The sequence below is a fragment of the Triticum urartu genome, chromosome 4A (genome assembly GCF_056163025.1).
Source record: "Triticum urartu cultivar PI428250 chromosome 4A, HENAU_Tu73, whole genome shotgun sequence".
Classification (NCBI taxonomy): domain Eukaryota; kingdom Viridiplantae; phylum Streptophyta; class Magnoliopsida; order Poales; family Poaceae; genus Triticum; species Triticum urartu.
In genome coordinates this window covers 578,964,822-578,984,793 of record NC_141876.1, presented here as the reverse complement: position 1 = coordinate 578,984,793, position 19,972 = coordinate 578,964,822, and the positions used below count along the sequence as shown (strand labels likewise).

At 47.5% G+C, this 19,972-nt stretch overlaps 1 protein-coding gene and 1 pseudogene across 1 annotated transcript; both read left to right on the top strand.

Moving 5' to 3' along the window:
* Positions 1-9,896: 9,896 nt before the first annotated feature.
* On the top strand, positions 9,897-10,582 carry LOC147976798 (uncharacterized; annotated as a pseudogene).
* A 6,820-nt stretch (positions 10,583-17,402) lies between these two features.
* On the top strand, positions 17,403-18,807 carry LOC125554284 (RING-H2 finger protein ATL2). Its single transcript, XM_048717859.2, has one exon. It carries the CDS (start codon positions 17,723-17,725, stop codon positions 18,566-18,568), a length of 846 nt encoding a protein of 281 aa, XP_048573816.1. The 5' UTR covers positions 17,403-17,722; the 3' UTR covers positions 18,569-18,807.
* The last annotated feature ends 1,165 nt before the right edge of the window (positions 18,808-19,972 follow it).

The following is a 19,972-nucleotide window of genomic DNA, read 5'->3' as shown; positions in this document are numbered from 1 at the left end:
CCCCGTCGTCGTCGCCGCGCGCGCCACCCGTTCCCCGACCCCGTCGTCGTCGCCGCGCGCGCCGCCCCTTCCCCGACCCCGTCGCCGTCGCCGCGCGCGCCGCCCCTTCCCCAACCCCGTCGTCGTCGCCCCGACCACACGCCGCCACCTTCGGTCCGTCCGCCGGCGCCCTTTCCTCTTATTTTTTTCATTATTATAAAAATGTGCATATATGTATATGTTCTCTGTGTATATATGTTCATATATGCAAAACTTAGATTTTAGAAAAACTTTATATATGCAAAAATTAATACATATATGCAAGTATATATGTATTTTATATATGCAAAAAATTATATATCTAGCTAGGAAGAAGGAAGAAAGGAAGAAGAAGAAAAACTTATATATGAGAAATGTATGTATGTATAGATGTATGTATGTGGATACATGAGGGGGGTCGATATACCCCCTCTCCGATAGCATTTTTGTGCATTTTAGATTAGTGTATATATATGTTGATGTATATATGCAAAAGATAGATTTTTAGAAAAAATACTATTTTTTCTGTTGATGATATGATGATGTTTTTTTTTCATGTTAGTGGAGAGGAAAAAGTAAAATAAGGACAAGGAAAATAAGTAGAGAAAGAAGGAGAAGAAGAAGGAGAAGACGAGGAGAGGAAGAAGAGGAAGAAGAAGAAAAAAAGAGGAGAAGAAGAAGGAATAGAGGAGCTTCTTCTCCTTTTTTTTCTCCTCTTTTTTTTCTTCTTCTTCTTAATTTTTATCGGGAACGAGGGTGTCGAGGATCGCCGAGGGGTCGAGGGTCGGGAACTAGGGTAGAGGGTCGAGGGTCGTTTAAGGGGTCAAGGGTCGAGGGTTTCAGGGTCGAGGGTTCGAGGGTTCTATAGGGTCGAGGGTCGAGGGTTCCAGGGTCGTCTAGGGGTCGAGGGTTCCAGGGTCGTCGAGGGTTCGAGGGGTCGAGGATCGCCGAGGGGTCGAGAGAGGTTTCCTAGTGTCAAAGTATTGAAGAAATCCATGGCTTCATCATTAGCCGGAAGTAACCAGGGCATGACGAAGTCCTCCAAAATTATTTTGGAATGGTGTCCCGGATAGGATAATTTTCCTTTTTGTATGAATTTCAGCAAAGGCCTTCCAAATAACGATATTTGGAAGGTTCTTGCTGAACTTTGTATCAAAAAGCGAATTATCCTATCTAGGACTCCGTTCCAAAATAACTTTGGAGAGCTTCGTACCATCATGCACATGTTACTTTCGCCTAATGATGAAGACATGGTTTTGTTGAATCCTTTGACACTACGCAACCTCCCGACCCCTCGGCGATCCTCTCGAACATGAGAGGAAGAAGAGGATCGCCGAGGGGTCGAGGGTTCCAGGGTCGTCGAGGGTTCGAGGGTCACCGAGGGGTCGAGAGAGGTTTCCTAGTGTCAAAGTATTGAAGAAATCCATGGCTTCATCATTAGCCAGAAGTAACCAGGGCATGACGAAGTCCTCCAAAATTATTTTGGAATGGTGTCCCGGATAGGATAATTTGCCTTCTTGTATGAATTTCAGCAAAGGCCTTCCAAATAACGATATTTGGAAGGTTCTTGCTGAACTTTGTACCAAAAAGCGAATTATCCTATCTAGGACTCCGTTCCAAAATAACTTTGGAGAGCTTCGTACCATCATGCACATGTTACTTTCGCCTAATGATGAAGACATGGTTTTGTTGAATCCTTTGACACTAGGCAACCTCCCGACCCCTCGGCGATGCTCTCGAACATGAGAGGAAGAAGAGGATAAAAAAAGAAGAGGAAGAAGAAAAAACAAGAGAAGAAAGAATAGAGGAGTTCTTCTCCTCTATTCTTTCTTCTTCCTCCTCTTTTTTTATCGGGAACGATGGTCGTCGAGGGACATAGATGTAGTGTCGTCATTGTCGATATATACCCCCTCCCGATAGCTTACTATGATTAGGTAGCTAGTTCTACGTTTGGCACTAATATATCCATCTGTCATGTTTGAATAATAATTGACATGTTGTAAATATTTGTAGAAACTATGGACACCGCCCTAGACGAAGCAAAAGAAGCGTTGTTGAGGGACATAATCGCAGAAGGAAGTGATGCCGTCTCGTTGTTTCTCAACGAAACCGATGGTCTGGAAGGAGAGGGTGAACAAGCTGGCTACGGTGACCTAATGCCGGTGCAAGAAGAAGAACATGAGGACGGCTCCGGTGACCCAATGCCGGTGCAAGAAGGAGACCGTGATGATGGCTCCGGTGACCGAACCGAGTCCGGCCAGGTATATATATTAGTTAAGCCTGTGCTGACTAGCTGATTGATGCATTCATTGTTTTGGTATGTACACATATTAATTAAGTCTTTGTTCTTTTTTCTAGCCCTCCGGATCGAGCACAACTTCGGTAAAGAGACGAGGCCCGAAGAAAAAGTTGAGCTCAGATGAAAAGTTTGAGATCATAGCAATCGCGCCCGACGGCCAACCGATTGAACCCCTCCAGACAAAGAGCGCATTTGTTGCTCAGTGCGGGGTTCTGGTTAGGGACAAGATCCCGATAAGCATCCAGCAATGGTTTAAGCCGGCTACAGAAGACCCTGAGGTGTCTTATGTCAATGATATGCAGAAAAATGATCTTTGGACTGAGCTGAAGTCAAATTCCACCCTACCGCCAGAGGATAATCCAGAGAACCCAGTTAAAGAGAAATTAATCAAGTCTTTTGCTCTTAGAGGGTGGCAGAACTATTCAGGAGGTGGAAGAAAGAGCTGAATAAGTTTGTCGAAAATAATGAGACACCAGAATTCAAGGGCAGATATGACAAGATCAGAGATCACTGGCCCGCATTTGTGGCCCACAAAACATCGGAAAAGAGTAAGAATATGTCGGCGACAAACAAGCAAAATGCCGCGAAGAAGATGCTTCATGATCGCACGGGGTCAGGTGGCTACCTCGTAGCCCGGCCTAAGTGGGCCAAGACTGAGAATGATCTGGTTGATAAAGGGATCGAACCAGAGACAATTAGCTGGCCAGACCGTTGCCGGACTTGGTTCTTCGGGGCTGGCGGAACCTTGGACCCTGTAACAGGGAAGTGCATTTGGACGAACGATCAAATGGACATACCAGTCAGGAAGCTTAAGCAGTATATCGAAGCAGCGCAGCAAGGGAAGTTCTTTCCAGACAGAGAGAACGACGAGCTCACAATGGCCCTCGGGAATCCTGAGCACCCTGGACGGACACGAGGCACGCCAGGCTCCATTCCGTGGAAGGTTGGGTTTCCGGACGCAGGCGGTTACAAATCCCATGAGAGGAGGAAAAAAGTGCAGCAGACCCAAATGCAGGCGCTGCAAGCAAGGGTAGACGCGATAGAGGAACGAGAAGCAAATCGCAGCAAACGTACTGCCGAAGCCTCCCCCGAAGCTACCCCGCCATCTCAGCGCAGAAGCAGCGTGGCTTCCACCGAGCTGCTTCAGCCGGAGCATGCCTTGATGGCTCCTGCCAGCTATCCCGTGGATGCTATCACGGAGTCTCAAAATTGCCACCTTATGACACAATGGATGAATTTGAAGGTCAAGGCGGCTGTTGGCTCTGTTTATCCTACTGAACCCGGCGCAACTTTTCACTGCCGGCCGATTCCAGAAGGATATGCTAGGGTGATGGTGGATGAAATAACGGAGGGATTTGAGGACCTCCAGCTTGACCACCCTACCGGTGAAGGGGAGACTCGGCTGGGGTCTGCTCTGAAGACTCCATGCCTATGGCGGAAGGAGCTCATCAACCTTCTGAACTGGACGCCTCCGCCTCCTCCTCCTCCTCTGGCGAGTCAGGGTACTCCGCCTCCTCCACCGCCTCCTCCTCTGGCGAGTGACGATCAGGGCCCTCGGCCGGCTCCTTCTCCGGCGCGTGGCGGCACTCCGCCCCCTTCTCCGCCTGCGCCGACGCGCCCGAGCAGCCAGCCTCCTCCTTCTCCGCCTCGTCAGCAAGGGCGGAAGAGACCTGCCGCCGCTCCAGCTGCTCCGGCACGTCGTAGTCCTTCTCCTCCGCCTCGTAAGCAAGTAAAGAAGACAACCGCTCCGTCTGCTCGGTCGGCGTCTAGCAGTACAACCAGAGGCGGGAGGACATACAGATTCGGTCCTTCTCTGAAGACTCCAGAGAAGTTACCATATGAGAGGACCCCGGAGGAGAACGCCAAGATCGCGTGAACCGAAGTGGATGACTGGTTTCAAGGGTTGAGAGCAAAGAGACATCCACCTCCGGAGGAGAAGGTAGATCCGGTGAAAGTGAAGCGCACTCTGGCTGCCCTGGCAAAACCACCCAAGTCTTCGCTGAAAGGCAACTATGAGCGCATTATTGCAAAGACATGGGCCGAAGCGGAGCGGTCGGGAAGTACAGCCAGTGATCAAAGGCTGAAAGAACGACGAGCAGCTGGGAAACAAATTGCCCAGCTCGGCGAACAAGCGAAGCAATCGTGCCCCCCCCCAAGGTGCCTAGCGACATCGTCGATCCGAGGATGGTGCCCGGTTATGGCAATGTTTATGATTACCTGCCCGACGATGTACATTATGATACCATGGAGGTGCAGATACACAGATACGAGTACGGGAAGCCTCTCGTCAAAGATGAAAAATCTTTAACAACGATGATGCGAAGATTACATGATTGGTACTTGAAAATCTGTAGAGAGTCTGGGGGAGGAGTACTTTGTATGCGAGAGTTAAACCGGAGCATGACCTCGTTGGAATTGAACTGTTGCCTATTCCATTTGAGGAGTTCTATCAGTTTTTCAATCAATTGGCCCTCGATAAAACAACGATCACCTGCTACTGTCTGTAAGTACTACTACTTCTGTCATTAAGTCTCTCTATATAGCTCATCTCTTTCATTGCATGTATTTATAATTATCCTCACTATATTATGCAGAATGAAGATCGCCGAATTGAAGAAAAGACAAATCGGTGATATTGGGTTCATTAACACATATCTCATAGATGCAACTGAGGTTCAACATCGTCCCGGAGATACCGAGGCCAACTTGCTACGATCATTCAAAAAAAATAAAAACAAAGATATAATACTCTTTCCTTACAACTTCAAGTGAGTGTTACTGTCTTGTGCATATTCGGTTTCCCTTATATATTAGTCCAGGTTATAGTAATGTAATTGATGAGTTATGCATGCGTGTGCAGTTTCCACTATATTCTCCTAGAGATTAGGCTTGAGCAGGGAGTAGTAACCGTCTTGGACTCTAAACGAAAAGATCCCCAGGAGTATGCGGACATGACTGAAATCCTCAAGAAGTAAGTTAAATCGATCATTATCCACCATATCAGCAACTTTGTTCATTTCCTCATATCAAGTTATTGTTTTCTTTGTCCGGTGGGGTTTGGAGAAAATTCACCAAAACAGTTCCGGGACTGCCGAAGGAGCTGGAATTTAGACACCCGAAAGTAAGTACTATAGTAGCATGTTCCGCGCAACTCCTAGTGATTCAAGCGCTAGTTTCATCAAATACCATTTAGCATTCTTGCTTATCGGTTTGATTGACCTCTATTTCTTGTAAAGTGGTTGTGGCAGGAAAAAGGGAATGATTTCTGTGGATACTACGTCTGCGAGTCCATCCGCCACACGACCTGTGAGCGGGGCGGGTACTCTGATGAACAATATGAAGTACGTAAATAACAACATTCACAATTTTATTTTATTACCATCATTTGTATTGAGTTTCATTCATTCATATATATATATGTATTGACCCCCTTCTTCAAATTAGATGTTTCGGAAGCGGGATGAACTCCTAGCACCAGCTCGCATGCGAGCAATTCAAGAGGAATTGGCGGCATTCTTTCTTGACCAAGTGATCGCTGAAGACGGAGAATACTATGTGGACCATGAGTCCGTATGATTATATTTGTAAGAGATAATTATTGTATATATGTAGCCGGTAGTGTCGGATAGATATACGAGAACTTGTTGTTCAACCAATCTCTCGGAGAAGGAGAGGTGGTCGATATCACTTCTCTCTGTATGCATATATGTTCATGACGATCTTCTGTTTCCTTCGTTTGCTTACTAACTAACTAGCGTGTCTAGTCCTCTCTATACGTATGTATAGTACGTAGCGTCGACCAAGCACGGACGTAAGAGAGGACACTTCTCTTTATTAATTATAGCTAGCTAACACAATATATGAAACACCTAAATTAACCCCCCAAAACCCCCAAACACATCCCTCCTTTCAAAAAAAAACAAAAACCCCAGCCACAGAAATGCTGACGCGTGGATGCCTATTGGTCCCGATTGGTGCCACCAACCGGGACCAAAGGGTCTCCTGCATGGGCTCTGCGCACTGCCCACGTGGAAGCCCATCAGTCCCAGTTCTGGATTGAACCGGGACTAAAGGTACATGGCATTAGTACCGACACTTTAGTCCCGGTTCAGGAAAATGGGTCAGCCCATTTCGATTGCTTCCACGCCTGCCTATGTGATTGGATGCCTATTTGATGCAAAATGCATCTATTCAGAAATTCCCTTAAAAGTGCTAGGAATTGATATAAATTTACGGAACAGATACTATATGCATCTATGATGTTGCAACATTGTGGAACCAAATTAATTCTGTATATAGCTCGAGCAATATAAGAAACAAGCTCACATTGATAATGGTTAATGGGCTGATTTCATAGTCAAATTTGACTAGCTACTATTCATAGTCAAATTTGACGAGACATGGTGAAGCAGATCGATTCAGCGGAAGAAAAGATCCATTATTCTATTCCATCGGGTAGCAGGAGGGGCTCGTGACCCGATCTAGCGTCACCGCCGGATCCTTCCTCCGCCCCCACCTCATCCGGCCCTCCCCCGTTCCCGTGCGACGCCGCCGCGCCACACTGGGGTGTCCCTGCCTCCCTCCTCCAATCTCCCGCCACCACTCTCCTCTCCATCGCCGTTGGGTATTTTTCGTGAAGCACTCCACATTATCGAGTTTGTAGATGTGAATGATGACTTCGGGTGGCTTGATGTATATTCTTTTCAGAACTTTGTTGGACAATTAATAAAGATGTCTATATGCATCGACTGATGCAGAGGCCGGGGTTTTAACCTTCTTTTCCAAAAAAGAAAATCTCCTATTCATCACTAGATATGTCATTTTTGTGTAAAAATAAAAACTAGATATGTCGTTTCTTTTACCATAGTTGTATGTTGAATATGGATCTAAATTTTCGCGGTACAGTTAATACGTATTGTATCTATCTCATCATTTTGTTTTATGAATTTTTGGTCGCTTTTAAGGTGAAGTTTCTGAATTTTTGTGGTACCGGAAGTACTTCGGACGTGGGAGCACATTATACGACCTCGTGGGCATCAAAAAACATGTTTAAAAGTTGTTAAAAATTCTCATAGTACAAGATAATACACATCTGCCAGGTCTCAGTTTGTTGAATGTAAATTCAGTTCCAACTTGGGAGACAAAAAAAAGGCAAATCAGATTGTGAATAGTGCAGTAGTATGGAGACAATACTATTCCAACATACTCACTCCGTTCCCAAATATAAGTCTTTTTAGAGATTTCAACAAGTGACTACATACGGAGCGAAATGAGTGAATCTACACCCTAAAATATGTCTACATACATCCGTATATTGTAGTCCATTTGAAATGTCTAAAAAGACTTATATTTAGGAACGAAGGGAGAAGATTTGTTTTTTTAGTAAATATTTACTGACCTGTGCAACATGCTGCATAAACTTTGTTATTATCCCGATTTGAAACTTGAAGTACTGATTTAGTCGTGGTCAAGGATATTAGAGCAACTCTAGCAAATCCCGCAAAATCTAGACCCGCAAAATGCGTTTGCAATTTGACGAAGATCTCGTTTATGGGTCAAGAACGAGCGCGGCCGAACAGAAACCGTAGATGAAACTGCATAATTTGAAGAAAAAAACTGTTTCGCGGGAGAAATTGCACCATAATAGTTCATCACATAATACATATATTACATGATAAAACACTACAAACACTAATTCATACTACATACTACATCAGTACTAGTACTAGAGGGGTGGGGATCTCACGGTGGCGAGCTCGCGGTCATGGACGACGCCGTGGAGGAGCTCAATCCTCCTCGCCGGAGCTGCCGAGGTCGATGTGTTGGAAATATGCCCTAGAGGCAATAATAAATTAGTTATTATTATATTTCCTTGTTCATGATAATCGTTTATTATCCATGCTAGAATTGTATTGATAGGAAACTCAGATACATGTGTGGATACATAGACAACACCATGTCCTAGTAAGTCTCTAGTTGACTAGCTCGTTGATCAATAGATGGTTACGGTTTCCTGACCATGGACATTGGATGTCGTTGATAACGGGATCACATCATTAGGAGAATGATGTGATGGACAAGACCCAATCCTAAGCCTAGCACAAGATCATGTAGTTCGTATGCTAAAGCTTTTCTAATGTCAAGTATCATTTTCTTAGACCATGAGATTGTGCAACTCCCGGATACCGTAGGAGTGCTTTGGGTGTGCCAAACGTCACAACGTAACTGGGTGGCTATAAAGGTACACTACAGGTATCTCCGAAAGTGTCTGTTGGGTTGGCACGAATCGAGACTGGGATTTGTCACTCCGTGTAAACGGAGAGGTATCTCTGGGCCCACTCGGTAGGACATCATCATAATGTGCACAATGTGATCAAGGAGTTGATCACGGGATGATGTGTTACGGAACGAGTAAAGAGACTTGCCGGTAACGATATTGAACAAGGTATCGGGATACCGACGATCGAATCTCGGGCAAGTATCGTACCGCTAGACAAAGGGAATTGTATACGGGATTGATTAAGTCCTTAACATCGTGGTTCATCCGATGAGATCATCGTGGAACATGTGGGAGCCAACATGGGTATCCAGATCCCGCTGTTGGTTATTGACCAGAGAGTTATCTCGGTCATGTCTGCATGGTTCCCGAACCCGTAGGGTCTACACACTTAAGGTTCGATGACGCTAGGGTTATAGGGAATAGATATACGTGGTTACCAAATGTTGTTCGGAGTCCCGGATGAGATCCGGACGTCACGAGAAGTTCCGGAATGGACCGGAGGTAAAGATTTATATATGGGAAGTCCTGTTTTGGTCACCGGAAAAGTTTCGGGTTTTATCGGTAACATACCGGGACCACCAGGAGGGTCCGGGGGGTCCACCAAGTGGGGCCACCGGCCCCGGAGGGCTTGGGCCAAGTGTGGGAGGGGACCAGCCCCAGGTGGGCTGGTGCGCCCCCCCCCCCCCCACAAGGGCCCAAGGCGCCTAGGGTTTGGGGAGGGGTGCCCCACCTAGCTTGGGGGGCAAGTTTCCCCTCTCCCCCCCTTGGCCGCCCCACCAGATGGGATCTGGGCTGGCCGCCGCCCCTAGGGTGGAACCCTAGGTGGGGGCACAACCCCCTCCCTCTCCCCTATATATAGTTGAGGTCTTTGGGGCTGCCAACACATGAGTTTTGACCTCTCCCTGGCGCAGCCCTACCTCTCTCCCTCCTCGTCTCTTGCGGTGCTTGGCGAAGCCCTGCTGGAGTACCATGCTCCTCCACCACCACCACGCCGTCGTGCTGCTACCGGATGGAGTCTTCCTCAACCTCTCATTCTCTCCTTGCTGGATCAAGGCATGGGAGACGTCACCGGGTTGTACGTGTGTTGAACGCGGAGGTGCCGTCCGTTCGGCACTAGGATCTCTGGTGATTTGGATCACGACAAGTACGACTCCTTCAACCCCGTTCTTGAACGCTTCCGCTTAGCGATCTACAAGGGTATGTAGATGCACTCTCCTTCCCCTCGTTGTTGGTCTCTCCATAGATAGATCTTGGTGACACGTAGGAAAATTTTAAATTTCTGCTACGTTCCCCAACACGATGTACTTCTCCCTCTGCTCCTCGCGGATGCGCAGCCACTCGTCGTCCTTCTCCTTGGCGGCGAGGTTGGCCGCGACCGCCTGCTGGAACACGAGGTTTTTGAGCTCCTCATGGTGGCGCCGGCGCTCCGCCTCCTCGTGCAAGCTCCGTTCGGTAATGGCGGCCGCGACCGCGTCGACATCGGCGACGAAGTCCTCCGGCCCGATGACTCCGCGGCTCCCGAGCTCCTCGGGCTCCTGCTTGACGGGGACGAACTTGATCTTCTCCGGCTCCTCAGACCACTCCCTCTTCACGGGGAGAAGGTCCACGCCGAAAGAGGAGGAGCTCCCGGCGTAGGAAGATCTCGCCGCGGAGGACGAGTCCGCGACAGAGGACGACGTACGGCCGTGCCAACGGTCGTATTCGTCCGTCTCGCAGACGCAGAAGCTCGGCGGCGGTGAGAGGCCGCGGTTGGTCCGCTTCCTCGCGCCGTCCGACTGGACGCGCCGCTCGCGCACGGGGTCGCTGCCGCTGCCGGATCTGCTTCAGGAGCCGCGTCCGAAGCTCCACATGCGGTCCCACATGGCGACTGGCGGCGGAAGGGGCTCGCCGGCGGCGAGAAATGTGAGAAGGGGAGTGGTGAATTGCGGAGCTCGACGGCGGCGGAGGATAGGGTTTCAACCCGAAAACGCGTCGCGAACCCGTAGATATACTGGTCGGGGCAGGCAGTTTGCGGGCCGCGGTAAATACTTTTACGGGCCGGGCGAGCATGCGGGCTCTGTTCTGGCCGGAAAATTGGGCCGAGCCCGTATACTCGCTGGAATTTTACGGGTTTGCGGATTTTGCAGGGTCTACTAGAATTGCTTTTAGTATGTCTCAAAATACCATTGTGTCGAATAGTCTCCAAACAAGCAGGCATACTGTAAGAGCATCTACAACCGCAATACTTAAAATTTGGCACCCAAATGTCCATGGACACACGCCGGGACACGTTCGCGAACAGTGACAGGACAACACATAAAAAGTTTATTCCACAACCATAAACACCATTTTGACATCATCACTCCATATTATTACATGCAACTTAAAACCTAATGTAAGCGGATCTCGGCCGGCTCCGCCGTGGCCATGTCCTGCGGCCGGCTACGCCCTTCGAAGTGTTGGTCTGGTTGCAAGTGAGGTAGAGTAGGACATGGGACACGGACGGGCTCATTCTCAAGGCGCCACCGTCTCCCATATCCTACTTTTTCACATCAGAGTCCGTGACATTCACCGTGCCGGTGAATGTGAGATCGATAATGAATCCGTCATGGGAAGAGTTGACGACGTCCACAAGGACGATGCCGTTTAGGACCAGGTGTGAGATCCGATTGTAGATGCTCTAAAGGCATCTCCACCGCTATCCACTAATGAAACTGACACACTATGCGTCCGTGCACCCACGTCCATAGACTAGATACGTGGTCCGGTCTTCTTTCAAAACATCCAGCTCTATTACTTTAAAAAGATGGCAATCTTCCGTCAAATGGCTGAACAACCTTTGCTAAAATCAGCGCCAAATACCAATAGAGCCAAATAGACCCAAATTAGTTTGATTATTTTGTTGCTCCACCAAACAATTCTTCCCCCAAATTGATGTTTGTACCTAGAAACCTTCTGCCAAATACGTGAATGCCTTCATGTTAATCATGTTTAGCTAGCTAGCTACATTCCGTCCCAAAAACAAGCTAGCTAGGCAGTTTCTATTTGACGCTTCAGGTGTCCGTTATAGTTATTGTGCTTTTCGCAAACGGGCGCTTGAAGCGCACCCCCTCCGTTGGCAAGCTCGGCCCATGTATGTTCTGTTTATTCTTTTTTTTTGCGGGGGGTATGTTCTGTTTATTCTGTAAAACCAAAAAAGGTGTGTTACTTGAGTCAAACTCGTGTTCACTTCCTTCATCACCAACGACATCAACCACTACACCATTGAACAACTAGTTATTTATAATTTGTTTTTATTTGTTCTCTTCAGTCGTGGGAATCCTCTTCCCAAACCAGTTTTTTTCCGGTTCGTGGTCATTTCTGGGGCGGTTTTATATGGGTTTTCTTTTTTCTTCTCTTTTTGTTATTTTTTAATGCGTGTTTTTTCTAAAATTGATGGTTTTTTCTATTATTCTGTTTTTTCTAAAAAAATTGATAAACTTTTTAAAAATTTATGATTTTTTGTAATCAATGAACTTCTTTTAAAATTCGTGAACTTTTTTCAAATTCAATACAGTTTTTCTACTTCGAAGAACATTTTTTTCAAATATGATGAACTATTTTTGTAATTCGATGAACGTTTTTCAAAGTCGATGATTTTTTGTCAATTTCAATGAACATTTTATCAAATTCGACAAAAAAACAAGTTTGATGAAGTTTTTTTCAAAAACGATGACCTTTTTCAAACCCAATAATTTTTTTCCAAATCCAATGATTTTTTCAAATTTGTGAGCTTTTTTTCAAATCTGATGAACTTTTTTTCAAAGTTCATAAAAAATCATCAAATTTGAAAAAAAAATGTTCATCAATTTGAGAAGAGTTCACGAATTTGAAAAAAATCATCAAATAAGGAAGAAAAAACAGGAAAAAAAGTAAAAAGGAAAGAAGAAACAAGAAAGTAAGGGAAAAGATGTAAACTATCAGATTCACCTAAGTTGCCGAGTGGTTAGCACAGTGTAACATGAAACAGGAGGTCATTGGTTTAATTCTCCCTGTGCGCGGCATTTTCCCTTATTTTCCTTTTGGGTGCGCCCCATTTTTGGGCCGGCCAAGAGCGCGGCAACGTGGGCGCCGGAACCCCTAGTTGGCGCCAAAGACGCTGACTAGGAGCTCCCGGCTAGCTAGCTTGTGCCCTTGCATCAAATTGTTGAGTTATACTCCCTCCGTTCTTAAATATTTATCTTTTTAGAGATTTTAAATGGACTACCACATAAAGATGTATGCAGACTTATTTTAGAGTGTAGATTCACTCATTTTATTTTGTATGTAGTCACTTGTTGAAATCTTTAGAAAGACAAATATTTAGAAACAGAGGGAGTAGATGGGCTTTGGCCCATATAGAAAATAATTTCTAATTTCTCTCTAAGGCCCATGTAGGTGAGACCTAGCTTGTTGCTTTCCAACGACATTGTATCTTTCCACTATGTACTTTCTTTCTCGTTGCTTAAGGGCGTTTGCTTGTAATTCTGACCGGTTGATGGCTTTGTTAATTAAACGTTGGGCTAGGCTCAGGCCTTATCTCGAGCTGGGTTGATGCATTTTCTCTAAAAAATAAAGCTCTCTATCAAACGATCCATTTTCTTTTGCCTCTGGCACTGCCAGCCCACAACTCTCGCCGCATGATGCGTGTGGGTTGTCCCCAGAGGAGACTTAACGGTGCACTAGGTAAATTAAAAGCCACTGCCCAAATGGCATCTGTTGCGGCCTTAGTCTGGCGTACTAGAGGGTATGATTTGTTCATCCCATACTTCTCGTTCATGTGCTAGCTTTATATCCTCTATTCATAGATATTTTGGTTCTATAATACATCCGTGCACACATGTTTAGATATCGGTATGAGCTGCATACTGTGAATGCCATGTTTACTGCTTCCTCGTAGATTAGACTAATAAAAATGTGCTAATATATTCATCATAAACACCATGCTAATTCATTATAATCGCACTCTCCTTCTGCCAAATAGCATCGGTCCTCTGCCATTGTGCGTGGATTGCTTCCAGTTTGCGAAAAAAAACAGATATTCAGACAAGTCGACGGACCAATGGGCTACCCGATCGGATATGAAAAACTGTGTCCAAACATTTCGGTCCATATACTGCGGACAGTTTTAAGGGTTTTTTTTAGGGTGACAGTTTGAGGGTTCGTGTTAAAGATGCCCTCCTAATAAGCTACACAAAGAACGCTGCTCGTAATGCTCTCTATCGAGCGATCCATTTTCTTTTGCCATTGTATCTTTCTACTCTGTATTTTCTTTTGCCATTGTATCTTTCTACTTTGTATTTTCTTTCTCATTGTCTAAGGGCCGGGCGTCTGCTTGTAATCCTGACCGGTCAATGGCTTTGTTAATTAAACATCAAGATAAGTTTAAGCCTTACCTCGAGCTGGGTTGATGCTTTTTCTCTAGAAAAACAAAAGCTCTCTATCGAACGATCCATTTTCTTTTGCCTCTGCCACCGCCAGCCTGCAAGTCTCGCCGCGTGATGCGTGTGGGTTGTCCCCGGAGTAGACTTGACGGTGCAAAATCTAAGTTAAAAGACACTACGCAAATGGCGTAGGCTTTAATTTTGTTTAACCTAGTGGATAGTTTTTCTTGGCGATTATCGTAGATGCCACCAGACATGTGAATGCGATGTGTTGTCCGAATTTTCTACCTGTTCAACGTAGGGGTTGCAGACGTTGCATGCATACCAGTACAGTATACTATGGGCTCGCTCCTGGACTGGAGCTGGAGCAGGTGCAACCTTTCCGCTTGTTTTTTTTTCTTTTGCGCCGCGCCGCACCGTTCTGGGCCGCGGGCGAAATGCTGTTCACATGGACCTCGTGTCCAAGTTGGCCGGGTTGATTGATTGTTCGCAAAAGAAAAAAAAACTAAACTAAACCGGAATAAACAAAGAACCCATTAAACAAAGACACTGACGAAGCGCCGCGGAAGAAGCAACCCGTGTCCGGAAGAAACGAGGAGCAAGTTGAGTGAGGGCACACCTGAAGCCCAGAATGGCCCAGGTTGTGTTTTATTTTTCTAATAAAACTGGATATATAAAAGTACCTTGCTAGACCGAAAATGAGCAATGGAGGCCGGGCTCCAGGGAGGCCGGTTTTAAAATACTATATTTTTCACAGCGCAACAAAAATCCTAAAAAAATATACATATAGAAGTACATGTATAGTATGTTTGAAAACAATTCATGACAATATACTTTCATACGTGTCATAGACAAAAAAGACAAATACGTACATGAAAATGGGCCAATTTTTTCTGTTGGCCGTGATTTTTGTGTGTGGCTTGAAAATCATAATGGTTTTGAATGAAAAATAACAGATCAGTCACAAATATGTATAAGTTTCCAATTAATTTTTTACGATAAAGGGTTTTCCCCCGCGTTATATATAAAGCAGACGACCGATACATCCATTTTGTTGGGGCCATAGCACAGCAGAGCCCAAAAGGAAAAACAAGAAGAAAAAAGAAGAGAAATAAATGCCGACACCGGCAGATCAACGGCGAAAGGAAGCCTAGCAACCGCTGCACCCTCCGAAGAAGTGCCACCACGCTCCCAGCATCCCGAAGCACCGTGCACCAAGCAACACCTTCAAGAAAGGATGAGACATCGTCGCCGTTGTTGCCCGAACAAGTTCTAGGGTTTCCCCCGGTACACGAGGGATAGTGGGGAAGGGATACACCCGACACCCCTCAGGAAGGGCGGATGGCGCCTACATGCGTCACCGCGTCGGTGCCGGACAAACCGACAGGGATTTCTCCCGATCCACGACCACCACCACCACCTCAGGCATTTCGACATGCATCACCCCAACATCCGCCCATCAGCGTGTGCCACCACGATTACCGGGCAACCCTCGCCGCCTCACTGGAGCTGCCAACACGAGACATGTTGGGGTGATGTACAAGATGTCGCCGGACTTGAACCAAACTTGGGGAAAAGAGTGGGGAGTCAACGATCTAAACACCGGTCAAAACCGCCCCAAATTTGGACATATTAGCTTCAAACCACTCAAGGGAGTAATTTCTACGGAAATTGCTTTTGGAGGCCGAGCTCCATGAAGGCCTTCAAACGCAAATTCAAAATTCATGAAAATTCTTATTTTTACATTTCAATTTTTTTTGAAAACAAATACCGAGATAGACGAAGGCATAATGCACAAGTGTGTATATTTTCAGGACAAAAAACGTTGAAACGAGGGCTGTGCAAAAAAGACAAATCTGAGACTTTTTAACACATTATATTATTCATTCGTCTAGACCATGAATTTGTCTTTTTTGTATAGGTCGCAGTTCAACGTATTTCATTCTGAAATTTTACACACATACGCCTCATATCCTTGTTTACTTGCACAATTTTTTTCAGATTTTTTTAAACCAAGATTTATCGATTTTTGAATTTTTGATTTTTTCAAAAACTGAGCCTCCATGGAGGCCGAGATCCAAAACGTCATTCTCGTAATTTATATGGTTTTATAGAAGTGAGGGTAAAAATTGACTTCCAGGGCACACATCTCCATTAGGGTGAATTATGGGTGATTTATAGCACTTCTTTCTATTTTATATAGATTTCAAAATGTTTGATTCAATTTCAAGTGAATGCTTGGGGTGTTTTTTTTCAAGGACTTTCTTATGTTGGGCTAGAAAAAGTCCCTAGCAAACCAAACAGGGTGGAACTTTTTGCTAAAAGTCCTTAGAAGCACCTTATTAAGAGTCTTTTTTAAACAGTCCTAAAGACTAGAAAAAGTCATAAGACTAGAGAACCAAACACGGAAACACCACCTGGGTCCTTTGGACGAAATGCAAGCCAAAATCACAGAGATTCCGGTGTGGACTAGAAAATTTCGAAACTGAAGTTCAGAGAGCCATGCCACACAGGCCGTCGTGTCGTGTACTGACCCGAAGTTGCTGGCATGTCTTTCCAGAACCACTTCACGTCTGTCCAGGCCGACAGCATGAATAGTTGCAGATTGAGTAGGAACTTATGCGGCGGGCATCAATTATTAATGATGCGAGGATCTTAGTTTCTGAAGACGAACGGTATTTGAATATCGTTAGGCTGAGCTGGACTCGACCCTCGCGATTAAAATGAGGACCTCGTACCAAACCACCAATTTTCCCCCATTATAATCAGCTCCCAACCCTAACTTTTGCCCGTTTACAATGGTTCGTTCGCTCGACGGATGCATAAACAACAAGAGGAGCTGTTTCGAACTAACGATCGTTAAGGTCCATATATAAACTGCTCCGATTAGGTAACCGGTGCATACAATTTGCCCCTGCCACGAGTGAACAATACGATTACTCGTATCATCATGAACCAATTTTGTAGTCAGATGACTTTTTTTTGTGTAGTCGGATGACTAGGACGGCAGTGTTATCTCCTGCCCATCAGGGATCAAGTTCTAAACTTGATATTAGTACTCGTGTTTTTTTCTATGCGTCAATAGCGACTTTGTCAATCTTAAATGATGTTCTCAATCTCTTAGAGGTGCTCATAGAAATAAAGTATGTGTGTGTGCGTTCATAAAAATGAGTGTATGTGCGTAGATATAAGCGTGTGCGTCTATACTTCGTTAAAGAAAACTGGTACATGTAAGTATCTATCTGGCTTGACGACACGGTACGAGCGGCTGGATTGACTAATTCGTGGAGCCAAACAAGCCGACTTCGGAATACGGGCGCAGAGTAGGCGCGCCGGGTCGTCGTCGCGAAAACGATGCAGCCGCGCACGCGCTGGTACAGTACGCGCACCGGCCGGTGGCGAGTTGACCTGGCGCCATGCCGTTGCCGTCGCCAACCGGCACTGCACGGGATGCTTCTCCTTGCCACTCGCGCGAGAGTCAGCTCGCTCCTGGCGGCGAGTTGGCCATTTTTCTATCGGCCGACGCGCGCGACGTCGACCACGCTCCGCCCAGTCGCCCACCGCGCACTACAAACCCGCAGCCCGCCTCGCCTCGCGCTCGCTTCCTTGGATCACTCGCCACCTCCACGCCCCAGCCTGACGCCCCCTGCCATCCTCCTCCCCGTTTCAACGCCTCCTCCTACTATTTCTTAACTCGCTCCGGCCGGTCGGAGCGACCCATCCATCTCCATCCATCCCTCGGCAATGGACAAGGCGTTGGCGGGCATGGCGGACGCGCCGGGGGCGGCGCCGCCGCCGTACGTCAGCCCGTCGGCGGCGTTCCCCATCGCGATCGTCATCGCCATCGGCTTCATGGTCACCTCCGTCATCCTCGTCAGCTACTACCTGCTCGTCGTCCGCTGCTGGCTCCGCGCCAGCGGCGCCAGCCTGCTCCCGCGCACCCGCCGCGACGAGCTCGTGGACCGCGTCTCCGCCGTCTTCTTCACCGACCACGACGCCGACCAGCTGCCCGGCGGCGTCGACCCGGAGGTCGTCGCCGCGCTCCCCGTCGTCAGGTGCCGGCCGGCCGGGAAGGCGGTCGAGTGCGCCGTGTGCCTGTCCGAGTTCGCGCCCGGGGAGCGGCTCAAGATGCTGCCGGCCTGCTCCCACGCCTTCCACATCGACTGCATCGACACCTGGCTCCACCACAACGTCAGCTGCCCGCTCTGCCGGACCGAGGTCACCGCCGCCGCGGGCAAGGCCTGCTGCGACGACCACGACGCGCTCGCCGCCCGCGACAGGCGCATCGACGCGGGCCCCTCGGGGCCGGGGGGCTCCTGCCGGTTTCCCACTCCCAAGCAGGGCGTCGCCGTGCAGGAGCCCATCAGGCGGTCCATGTCCATGGACTTCCTGCCGGGCGACCGCGGACGGAAGCCGCGGAAGGAGGCCGAGCTGCCGAGCCACGCCGACGTGGCCGGCAGCAGCAGCAGCGTGGCCGCCACCCCCGCCGGCGTGGGCGAGACGAGCGGGCGGTTCCGGCGGCTCATGTCGTCGTTCGGGCTCGGGCGGAGCTCGCGGAGCACGGTGCTGCCCATCCACCTCGACCCATGAACCCATCATGGCACACACGATCTCGAGCGGCCGGTTCGTACGTGATCGACGCTTTTGTGGTTGATTAAACTCCCCGCTTGCCTGCCTGCCTAATGTAGCTGAGGATGGATGTACGGATTACTGTTCTGTGTTCATGCAAGCAATGTACAGCCCGTGGTAGGAGACTGCTAGTAGTTTTTGGATGAATTCCGCCATCATTCCATTGATTTGTTCCTGCAATCCACTAGCTCATGTGTGTCCATGCATCTTTCGTAGTGCTCGATCCATGGCACGTAATCAGCGGCTGCTGGCTAGCTAGTTGCTGCACCATGCATGCAATGCAATGCATACGGGCAAATTCGGACCAGACGTCAAGCAAGTGTAACAACACTGCCATTAGCAAGCCGTTTCCACAGAGTTCCTCCCGTCGGTGTGCACCGTGCATTCACGGGCACATTTCGGATGAGACGTCAAGCGCGTAGCAACATCGATCGCGCAGCAAATCAAATCACCCGTGACAAAAGCTGAGATGGCTCACAATGAAAAGAGAAGAAAAGAAAAGGCGCGCCTGCCAGTTCCAGGCGAGGCCATGGATATTGCTGGCTCCATTATCCTTGCTCCGTCTCCCTCACGGCCTGATTTGATTTGGATCGGACATGACACAAAGACATCTTCTGCCTGGCTTTGGAACCACGCCTGGACGGTGGGCAAGCGATACGATGCACACCAGGTCACCGATCGCCTTGCAGGTCAGCGTCACAAGGGTAGGCTGTCTAACCCACATGACACATCACCGCTAGTAGCTTTTGCCCATGAAGCAACAATTTCTTTTGCTCAAGTAAAGTATCCATCTGTCAACATACTTACATAAGCCACGCATCCATCACCACCACTAATCCTACTCCCCTTGGCTTCCTCTCTTCTTAGATAAGCCGGGGTACTTGCTTTAATGGTTAAGCAATTGGGTCTGTCTCGGACACATCTAGATGTGACACTGATGTTCACTCTGTTTGTGATCTATTTTTTTGTTCTAGTTTTTATTTTTATTTTTTATTACTACACTATATATTTGTGGAAGTTTAGATGTGACATGCTTAAAAAACATCTAGACGTGAATTAGACAAACTGTAAGCAATTGGTCAGATGGCGGCATGGAGGCTTCACCGGGACCACACGCAGAGCGACACATGTAACCAACCCTCTCCTCTCCGGTTCTCCATGGCCATCGTTAGCATATGTATATGTGCCACTAGGATGCATAGACTATCTCTTCGCACATGATCGATCAACCTTCGTTCTTGGTTCGTCGTCCGCATGCATGTGAGGTTTGCAGCGTTGACCTTGTGAAATTGCGCCTGTAACGGCCAATCGAGCCGCGTACACACACACAAACTAACAAAGAGAGAGACAGCGAGAGAGAGAGAG

Excerpts from the sequence above, each read along its gene's own strand:
- LOC125554284 (XM_048717859.2), top strand. The coding sequence starts at position 17,723 with ATGGACAAGGCGTTGGCGGGCATGGCGGACGCGCCGGGGGCGGCGCCG.